General features: G+C 32.9%; 2 protein-coding genes across 2 annotated transcripts in view; both read left to right on the forward strand.

Annotated features, from left to right (window-relative positions):
• Positions 1 to 1,184, forward strand: part of LOC117111000 — a 4,451-nt gene extending 3,267 nt beyond the window's left edge. The window contains exon 4 of the mRNA XM_033253857.1: positions 1,079 to 1,184. Coding sequence (XP_033109748.1) covers positions 1,079 to 1,184 — 106 coding nt within the window. The remainder of the gene's footprint in view (positions 1 to 1,078) is intronic.
• A 7,162-nt stretch (positions 1,185 to 8,346) lies between these two features.
• LOC117111049 (L-rhamnose-binding lectin ELEL-1-like) overlaps positions 8,347 to 11,748 on the forward strand; it is a 15,933-nt gene continuing 12,531 nt past the window's right edge. The window contains exon 1 of the mRNA XM_033253932.1: positions 8,347 to 8,444. Coding sequence (XP_033109823.1) covers positions 8,393 to 8,444 — 52 coding nt within the window. The 5' untranslated portion in view covers positions 8,347 to 8,392. The remainder of the gene's footprint in view (positions 8,445 to 11,748) is intronic.

Consider the following 11,748-nt stretch of genomic DNA (forward strand, 5'->3'; position numbering starts at 1 on the left):
CTTTATCTGTACATTATATAGCCTATTTATAAGCCTATAGGTTTCTATAGGTTTATTTTTGTTTTATTCATATATTCCATCTTTTACTCTTTAAGACTTCATAATCATTTACTTATTGTGTAGTTAAGTCCGCTTCCCACCATATTGTTCTACTATGTACGCTTAATTAAGACTTAATTAAGAATTGTTTAATCTATAACACCACTATCTCTATATTTGACCGCTTTGTTCTCTGTCGGAATTCTCTTTATATATTACCGCATAAACTATTAGATAATTGGCCTATAATCCGTCTACACCTCTATTGTATTGTTTATATTGTACAGTACAGAGAACTTGTAACAGCCAACTTGTATATTCAGTAAAGCTGATGAAGGCCAGAGGACTGGTCGAAAATTTCTTTCGAAAATAAATGAAGTGTTCTACAGTCTACATGCCTTGTTGTCATAATTTTTTGTTTCAACGACTTATATATAATTTGAAGAACACACGTGGATTTACAATGATATATATATATATATAATATACTTACATATATTATATATATATATATATTAGGTAAAATATATATATATATATATTACCTAATTAGGTAATTTTATCTGAAGAGTGTTGCACCATGTACGTGTAGCACGAAACTAAATAGTAATAAATGCCTAATCAAACCTAATGTTGAACCGCTTATTTTTGTTTTAATTCGCTCTGGTTTAATTACCATTGAGCATCGGGGAGAGCTGCGCCCCCCCCCCCCCCAATCATTCGTCGGCTAGAAAGAAAAATTGTATGTATTTTCTACATATTAGTAGACTCCAATATCGATTAAATAAGCTTTGAAACCCTTAAAATTGTAACAATTTAAAAACAGCTGTCTAAACCTTTTAATCGTAGCTCGACCACATCCACTTTGCTTTCGTCAGGAAAGTCTGACTCCTCGTCGGAGGCATCGGAAATCCCAGCTGGGGACCTCGGCCCCCCGTCGGGCAAATCCTGGCGCCAACCCTGACGAACAGCCGACGCTAAAGGCACTGAGGGCGTACCATTTTTAACCTATCAATCAAAACTGGTCAACTTCTTGCAGACTGGTTAAAAGCCAACGTTGTGCCAGTGTTCAAAAAAGGCGACAAACCCCAGGTGGAGTGCTATCAGCCCACATCGCTTTTGAGTGTGTCCAGCAAGATCCTTGAGAGATTAATTTTTAATTCTATTTTCCCAAGTTTAATCGTCATCCATCATCTGCAACATGGTTTTATTAAAGTCCGTTCGACTACTACAAAGTTGCTTACTGATTTTGAAAAGGTTTTAGACAGTGCTGGCCAAGTCGACATTGCCTACCTTGATTTTACAAAAGCTTTTGACAGTGTTTCTCACCACTTCCTTTTGCACAAAATTAAATCACATGGTATTAACTCTAAACTCCACAATTGGTTTACTGCTTATCTTTCAGATAGAAAACAACGAGTTGTTGTCGAAGGGGCACACACTGACTAGTTACCTGTTACCTCGGGTGCGCCACAAGGATTAAAACTCGGTCTCGATTTCAAGGTCTTTAAATGTATCAAAGATGAGGGTGATTGCAGACTGCATCAAAAATGACATAAAGTCCGTGGTCAGATGGAGTCAAGTTTGGGATCTCTCCTTCAGTCCTGCCAATTGTCGGATCATTAAAATTAATAGATCTGGGAAAGTTGTTAAGTTTTCTTACTGCATGAATGGCCTGACACTTGGCAGGGCTAGTGTAATTAGGGAACTTGGAGTCGACATCTCGACAGATCTTAAATGGGACAATCATGTCCCTCGCCTCTTTACCTTCTCTTAGTAATTCTGACCACCTCAAACTCGTTGACAAACATTGCGAAACTGAGACTTACAGAAGATTCTACTTCATTCCTATTGCTCACATGTGTAACCAACTTCCTCACTCTATACGTTCAAACTCGACAATATCTGGTTTTAAGCAAGCCTTACGCATATTTTATGAGCTTCTGTTTGTCAACGAGTTTGACCCTGCTAGCACTTGTACTTAGGATACTAAATGTTTTTGTCATTTATGTAGAACTGTGTAACTTTTTTTCTTTTTTCTTTTCGACTTATATTATTACGTATTTGCCGTTGGGTTTTGTGCATTTGGAGAGCGTGTCGTGTTAGAGGTGCTCGCACCTGTTGATACGCTCTCTCACCTGTCTCTTATACACATCTAGATGTGTATAAGAGACAGCCCATACGTATATATATATCTGTACTGATGCCAGTGTAAAGCCGAATAAAATAAAATAATATATATATATATATACATACATACTCACATACATATGCATATACACACATGCATAGAAGTGTCCTGCATAAGTGATCAATACATCAACATAAGCCTTACCAAAACGACTTCAGCAATTTTTTTTATATATCTTCAAGTATTTAAATACTGTAATAGCAAGAATTGAATCAATAAATAAAAATGGCCCCTAATTAAAAAATTCAATAAAAAAAAAAATTTAAATGTGTAAATTACCCTCTAAATTTATAAAATAAGTTTTTTTTTTTCTTTTGAAATCAGGATCAATTTATGTGATTTTCATTTTTTGAAAGTTTTGTTTCATAATATACCACATTATTTCTTGCGTTTCTTTTTCGTTTTCTTGAGCGAATTTGAAGATAGAGTGGTACATTTACTGTTTGTCCTCTTTTTCCCTTGTTTAAGACTGGGATCTTCACTCCCAGCTTATTCATTTTCACTTGTTTGTGCCAAGAATGGTGTTATCTTCTGTCGAGTGTCTTTTGTTTCTCTTTTGTTTTTATGTGTTTTGTTCACTTTTTTTGCTGTTTGCGATGCTCTTGTTGTTTTCTATTTCCGTTTCTCCTTCGCTACTCTCTGAATTTACCCAACAAATATCACTATCTAGACTTGTATTGGTTTCTTTCTCTGATTCATGTGGGTCCAGTTCACCCTCTCGACGTCCCATTTTTTGTGCCCCTGTTTTCCACAATTATGGCACAGCACCTAATTAGCTGTCTGCAATTGCTTGCATCGTGACCCGCTTTTTTAACAGTTACTACACTTTCTTATATCATTGAACTGACTATTATGAAACAAGCGAGCTTTAAAGCCATTGACCACAATTAATCTGGCCAAAAAGCAAAGGTGCTTTTGGCTTTTCTATAAACTGAAGTCTGTTTCCATTTAGAACACTGGTTAGTTTTCCTCTTATTCTCAATTTCGCCTAATGATCTCGCTTTTGCATTTTCCACCAAGCCTTTTGATCACATTCTCAATTTTACAATCCGCAACAGATAGAGGAGCATCCTTAATTAGGACACGTACTGTATCTTTATCATTTTCAATAAAAGTATTTTTATCGTAGATACTCACATTTCGTCCCCTTAGATTGAGACCCGCTGATATAACAGCTAGGGCCTACTCTATCAGCGTGCATATGCAGATAGAGCCTCCATAAGTTTCTAATTATCTGTATGCCAAGTATCGATAAAGGGTCAATAAACTTACATAATGAGTCAAAAACTTCTTCTGTTCCAAAATTCTTGTCTCTTTCCTTACTTCATCATTCTTCATGAATACAGGTTTTAATATTTATACATTAGTTTAGTTGATTTATGCCATTGATGTTACAATTACCTTATTTATTGTTTAATTTTACAAAATTCACAAAATTTACAGTAGTCATTTTGAAAAGAAGACCCCCACCTCTTTACTTTGCAATAGTAGTCTCGAAAAGAAGCCATCTCGAAAAGTAGCCCATTTCGAAAAGAAGCCCATCTCGAAAAGAAGTCAATCCAAAGTTCGCAAAAAAAAAAAAAAAAAAAAAATCAAAAAAAAATCGAGGTTTTACGGGAAATCTCTAATTAAAACTGAAATATCTCTATTAATAGAGATATCTTAGTCTTAAATAGAGATATCTCTATTAATAGAGATTTCTCTAAGAAAAGTATGTTAATTGTCCGTCAGGTTTAAATGTGTGGGTTGTTTTCTTGTATAGGCTTTTTCTTTAATAATATAATCCTGGCTCTATTAGTACTGTACTATGGAACATCAAATTTAGTTTCTTAATCAGGCCTTGAATATTTATTTTTTATTTTTATTTATTTGTTCTTTATAATGGGTTTTCTCTTATATTTTCCCTATCTTTTTGCACTGTTTTTTTCTGGCCGTCACTTTGGTCACTTCCCATGCCTAGATATTTCCGTGCTTTGCCGAAGCATAGACCAGATATCAAGGATGTGACTCCTAATATGTATTGTCAATCTATGGTGGGATGTGCGTGTGAGGACCAATTTAAGTGATTTAATGTCAAACAGTCTACAACGGATATTTCAAAAACCGGTCAGTTGATGTGAATGAAACTTACGGGAAAGCTTAATCAAGTTACAAGGGAAAAATGTTTATGTGTTAGTGACGATCCAGTAAAGAGTGTAAATTTGAGGGTCTTTTCAATGTTTGAGGCCCCAGACCTAAATATCTCTTTAAAAAAGAAACCAATGGTTTAAATGAAACATTCTATAGTACTTTGTAGAGTTCTTGTAAAAATAATGATTAAATTTTTGTGACGATCTGCAGTATGGTGTGGATCTGAGGAACATTTAAAGGAAAACGTCCCAGACCACTGATTTTGAACACTGAAAAAATCAAAGGTGAAACCCTTGTATAACAGTTTGTCAAGGTCGAGTAAAGAAATGATTAAATTTTTGTGACGATCCGGAGTAGGGTGTAGATCTGAGGATCATTACAGTATTTAATCGCAAAACTATTTTATTTTTTTCTAGAGAATTTGGATGACAGTCGCTTGACTCACTCCAAAATTATTATAGAGTATGACATTATCACCGTGTCCTAAACATCGATGAGTCCAGGTGGCTAAATTTATAAATAAAACAATAAAAGCGCTTGATGATAATTTGAAATGGCAATGGCTTAATATAATTGTGATTTACATATTATAGTTGAAAGCTTTAAAATACAAAATAAATGCAAAGACAACAACAGCTGGTTCGAACGAGCGAAACTTTAAGTCCATTACCGATTACAAAACAATATAACGGCAAACCAAAATTTGAGAAATACTAATGAGGAACGACAAAATTTGAGGGATCCAACCAAAAATGTAAAGCTCGTACAAATTGCCTGGCTTATTAAGCCCGTAAAGAATCATGTTAACAACATAGGCTTTTGCCTCATTTGTGAAGGAAACCATTCGAACAGTTATAGATCACTTTCTCTTTGAAGGTTCGAATTTAAAACTAATCAGAGATTTAATATTCTCTTAATAGGAAAGAGATCTACGTATAACCGTGGTTTAGACACTCTCTGGACTAACTTCATTTTTGGATCTAACGATTTTAAACATCATTTTGGATGGATTGTATGAGTGATGCAAATTTTTCATTCTACAGATCTTTGATAAACATTGTAAAAATATCTTAACAAGCTTGGAATTTGAGATTAGATATCTATAAGAAAATAAAAACTATGAGTACCATATTTATTTACCTTATTATTATTGTTTATTATAATTTATTTATTATTTATTATTTATTATTATTATTATTATTATCATCATCATCATCATTATTTACTGTTGATTTTTTGTCATTTGGATGCAACATCATTTAGGGTGTGTGCCGCTGTAATAAAAGAAAAAAAAAAAGAAAAAAAAAACTAGATGAAATAAGATGGTTATTCTTCCATGAATAAATAAAGTGCAAGAAACACGAACACATTATATAATATCATATGAAAAACAATGACTGACAGCGGCCTATATTATTATTAATCACCGTGTCCTAAATATGGATAAGTCCAGGTGGTCGAATTTATCAATGGAAGCAATAAAAGAACTTAATGATAATTCAAAATGGCAAGGGCCTAATAAAATTAAGCAATGTCTATATCTGTGATTTACATAATAATGTACACGTATCAAACCAGATTGTCGAAAATACAAAAAAGGCAATTGCCGTGCTTTAAGTAATTTTAGAGCGATTGTGTTGAACCCATGTGTAGCAATTATGGATTTGCCCGACAAGGAGTGGGGGATGGTGGGGGGGGGGCAATGCCCAACACGGTAGGGAAGATCTCCCCAACGAGAGCCAAGTGGGAGTGGTCGAGTGTCACATCTCGAAAGTGGACAATTTAGAGGTTTCAAAGGCTTATTTAATCGATTTAGAGTCTACTAATATGTACAAAATACCTATTCATATTTGTAATATTTTTTCTCTCCGAGAAACAATGGTTTTTCTTCCCGACGGGACTAGCTTTCGCAGACAGGGAGGGGGGGGGGGGGTGCGACCGCGCCGTCTACACCCCCTGCATCCGCCTCAGCACGGTATATCGAAAATGGAAATTAGAGTATGACTATATTTTTGTGGTTGAACATTATAAATACCTAGAAAGGTTTATATCCAGATCTATTGATGACACAACACATTGATAAAGTGACTAAAAAAGGAAAACGAATTATATTTTGCATTAAATACATTTTTGCTGAACAGGAAGACTTCAATAGGATTTGCTATAGAGATCTTCTTTGGAAAACCATAGGACTTCCGACTATAAATTATTCAGCAGGTTCGTCTATTGGAAAATTTAAGAACCCTCCCCACTAGTACTTAATCACCTGTACTTAATTGCAAGACTATTTTAAAGGAAACTTTATGACGAACTTTGATGGCTGTCGGTTGACTGACTCCAAAAAATATTATAGTATCATATTATCACCGTGTCCTAAATATAGATGAGTTCAGATGGCCAATAGAGTAAATGTGATACCATATAATAGACTTAATAAATTTATTATAACGGGTTCTGTGAAATACATAATAATAAATAAAACATGTGTTATTATGCACTGGGTACGAAATGCCTTGCATTTCCTGTTGATTGACTTTTGAATTAGGGTTTCGAGTGAATACCAGGTGAGTCTGCATGCTAGGATGATTTTTATTAAGTTATTTTTTAGTTTATTAATCAGGGTAAGATTTAGAGATGTATGAAAGAGGGTGGGGGCAAAAGTGGGTCTGATCGACACCACAAATCACTTAGGGGAACCCACATTTTTTTTTTCTTTTTCTTTTTTTTTTTTTTTTGCACGCCTGAAATGACGTCTGAGACGTTTTTCCCCCTTTTTCTTTGTTTTTTTTTTCTTTTTTACTTTCCAAAATGGGGGCCCCCGGCCGGCCCTGCCAATGTTAATAGTAGACAGACCTTGTATGGGCAGATCTGTAAGGTGATGTATACTAGAGCAATAAGTATCAGGGGAATCAACTTATGAATGAGGTTTAATGTTAAAATGAGGTGCCTTTCAACAGGGTCAAGCTAAGGTCATGCTCAGAAACAGTTTCTTTACCTAGAATAAATACTGTAATACTGTAATTATGATGGTGGTGATGACGACGACGACGACGACGATGATGATGATGATGATGATGATGATGATGATGATGGTGATGAGTATCACGATGGTGATGCCGATGATAATTATGTTGATGACAACTAAGTCGATGACGACGGATGGGTAATGATGCTGACATAGGCGCTAATATGGCAAGCCGTTTTATCATTTACCTCTGAATTGCAGTTAAGTCGAATGCATTACAGTTAACTGTAATTCAATTACAGTTAACTGTAATACATTCGACTTAACTGCAAAGTGTAATGAATTACAGTTAACTCTAATTCAATTACAGTTAACTCGAATTCAATTGCAGTTAACTGCAATTAAAATTTTGTTTTTGAGTTTAGTGTAATTTATTTAAAGTTAACTGCAAATCTATTTCAATTATGTCTATTTCGGCTTAATTCGAAAACATTTGCAGTTAATTTGAATGCATTTCAAGTTAACTGCAAATCATTCCAGTTAACTGTAATGCAATTCAAGTTAACTGCAATTCAGAGGTTGGTTGTAATTAGCGTTAAGTGAATACGATTGGTTGTTTGCGTTTACGTAATATCAGTGCTATATGATTGGTCAGCCACAGTCACATCTAGATGTGTATAAGAGACAGATACTGTGTTGTGTAAAATTAGGTGTACGGTTGTATATTGACAGTGGTACGTGATAAATGGGTATCATTTAATTAAAGGTTCACATTGTTCTTTTCTTAAGCATAATAATAAGGTCTCTTGTTGGCCGTTTATGTATTTCTTATATTTTAAGATTGACCTTTTTCACATTTCTTCTTGGAATTAATTTTAAAACAACTGTTCTTCACAGTTATTTTGTTGACATAATTTTCACTACATTTTTCCCTTAAGTCATTGCACTTAGTCAACGCACCTATTCGTGGAATTAATTAAGTGAAGGTACAATTATTACCGTAATTTATAACAAATGTATATACTTCTCCAGTACCTTTCCCAGTGTTAAACTAGACTACACCAACCATGAAGACCCTTCTTGTAATCTGTGCCTTAGCAGCATTTTTCTTGAGCAGCGGTGAGTAAACAAATGCAATTTTTTTCAGTTACAAATTAAACATAATTTGTTGCTAACATTGAGGTGTTATCTTAGTGTATTTGGCATATCAGAACGATATTTTTCTTTTGTTTTCTTTCACTGAAGGCCCATCACCGTTCTCGATTTATATTACTAGTATCACTTTGTATAAGTGTTGAACTTCAAACGGACGGAATTGTTATCCAAATGCCGTCACAAAAAGAAGTTCTTGCTTAACCATTCTGTGAAGTAAAATATTCTGTCACGGCTCCGAATCCTCACCACCTTACTGATACCACTCCACTCTTCTCATTCAGCACCTTGATGATCGCACATAGCGTGAAACTGAAGTAGTGCAAACTTATTTATAAACTTTCTGCCTGTTTTTGTCCAATATATACACATGAAAAAACCACTCAACTGACAATTTTTTTCAAAATGCATTTTTTTTTTAGCGTTTTGCACTCTTGAAGACATAAACACCTTGTGATGTATGTATTTAGATTTTTTGAAATTGTAATGGAAAATATGAAATTTAAAAACTAAAAAAACCACTTAACTGCAAGTCTGTGTTACTTTTGTCAGCAAAGACGCACTCAACTGCAAATGTTATGAAAAAAGGTGTGAAGATCACATTTTTATACTAAGAGTATTATTGCTTGTAGACAAGCGGAAAATAAAAAAAAACATACCTTGCTTTTATGGACTTTAGGAAGACTTTTGACACCGTTTGGAGAGAAGGTCCAATTTTATTCACCATATACATTAATGAGCTCAATAAGATTATTAAGGAAAGAGGTTTAGGTATAAATATTTTTGATGTTAAAAACTGGGCAGACGATACTATTATAATTGGAGATAGTGAGCAAGATTTAGAATTACTTTTGAATGCGGCAAATGATTTTGCTACAAAATGGGAAATGATTTTCAATTTTGATAAGTCCAATGTCATTGTAACTGGGCAACGCTTTAATATTATAGGAAATGGCCAATTGGTAATAATTTCATTAATGAAGCTAATAATTATAAATATTTGGGAATGTTTTTATCTAGAAAAATAAAAGATACCTGTCACATAGATGAAATAGTTAAAAAGGGAAATAGAGTAATATCGTATATAAAATGGACAGGAAGATTTTAACAGAATATATTATGGGGATATTCTTTGGAAAGCTATTGGAATACCAATTATAAATTATGCAAGCAGTATATGTTTTTGCAATAACAAAACATCTATTGACAAAATTGAAAATTTACAATACCAAAATGGCCAGATACCTATTAAAAGCACCCAGATATGTCGCAAAGGAAGCCTTATATGGTGAACTTGGCTGGCAAACAATTGAATCTATTCAATCAGAAAGATTATTAACGTACTTTTATAGACTAAAAAATATGGAAGAACACCGCTGGCCAAGATTATTATTATTTAGGGCTCTCTTTACGCTTAAAGAAAAACTGAGTTGGAAATGGCTTCCAAATATTGAATCAATTTTAAATAAATTTGATCTACATGTGTTCTTTAAAATTGATTATTGTATAAAATGGCTTAATAGCTTCAAAGATAACATAAGTTGGTATAACAATGCTTTAATTAAATCATCCTTAAAACATAAGATACAAAAGTGAACCTAAAATGGAAAAGTATTTATTAGAAAAGTGTAACTTTCATGCTTCAAGTTTAAAATTTAAAGCTCGTTCTAACTCACTACCTCTTGAAGGAAGAAATGAATCATGGTCACCTCACAAGTTAGGCTTATGCTTATTATGTGACTGCGTGACAAAGGAAACCAGCAATCATTTTGTATTTGATTGTACCAGATTAAAGAACATTAGAACTTTAATATTTGACCAACTTAAAGAGGAGTTATACAAAAAGGATTTACATATATTTTGGGAATTATTCACATCAAGCTCCCTTGAACTATAAATACCATCTTTTGTTTGATGATTTAGAAATCCAGTACGAATATCAAATTTTAACAACAAATTGTATAAACCTTATTAATTATACTATTGCGAGTAAAGATAATCATTGTAAATTACTTTTAACGATGGCATGGAAAGAACGAAATGATATATATATATATATAATACTTTTCTTTTGCAAGACTAATATGTCTGGTTTTAATGTTATTGAATTAAGTTTACAATATTTACTCTGTTATATGTATATATGTATATGTATGTGTTTGTGTATGTATGTGTATATGTATGTATGTATGTGTGAATATGTGTGTGGGAGGGGGTAGTGGCTATTGGCACTGCCGCATTGCCGATTTGGCATTGCCCCAGTGCCAAAAAAAGCTGCTGTTTTCTATCAGCACTGCCGCAGTGCCAAAAAGCTGCCGTTTTCTATCGGCCCTGCCGCATGCCAAAAAGTTGCTGTTTTCTATCGGCACTGTCACAGTGCGAAAAGCTGCTGTTAATTAATCGAATCGATGTTTTTATCGATAGATGACATTGGTGTAATTCATAATTCATAAATTTATTTCACTATTTCACTCAAAACGTAATGAGACTGGTTAGGCAAAAACATGTCCCTGTACAAGATGCCTACCAGAGAAACAATGATAATGTTAATGGCAAAGACATAATAATAACAATAATAATAATAATAATAACAATAATAATAATAATAATAATAAATAAATAAACAAATAAATAATAATAAAAAGTAAATGATAATAATAATAATAATGAAGATCAAAATATATCATTGAAGTGAATTCAGCTATTTATTAAAACAAGATTTGGAGGGCTGGACTGTCATGAGGGTGTTGTATTAATGATGTTCTAAATATTTGCCTTTATTATATCAATAATTGATTAGGTCTAGCTTAGCCTATATTATTGTTAATATTATATTATATTTATTTAACAATTAGTTTAAATAATTATTTATAATTAAAATATTAAATATATACAATATATATTATATAGGCCTGGGCATATACATAAAACAAAAAATAAACAAATAATAATAATAATAATAATAATAATGATTTTACGATAGTTTAATTAATGAAATAGTAATAATCAGCATATTAAATAAAATTAGGTCCATGCAAAACCTGCTTTTAAATAAAAACGTTATCTATTTGATTCTGTTAAAAAAATAATCTTATAAATTATAAGTTTATTTTCTGCGATAATTTTATGCACATATGCATATTCATGTTTTCAATGTTAATCTGATTGATAAATAATATATAAATATTAATAATAATAAAGGTGCTCGAATAATGCTTTAGTGAATAATTAATACTTCAATAATGCTTCAATAGGCCTATTTACGATAGTG

This window comes from Anneissia japonica, unplaced genomic scaffold (genome assembly GCF_011630105.1).
Source record: "Anneissia japonica isolate Jap-2015-1 unplaced genomic scaffold, ASM1163010v1 scaffold573_len2283161_cov171, whole genome shotgun sequence".
Taxonomy (NCBI): Eukaryota; Metazoa; Echinodermata; class Crinoidea; order Comatulida; family Comatulidae; genus Anneissia; species Anneissia japonica.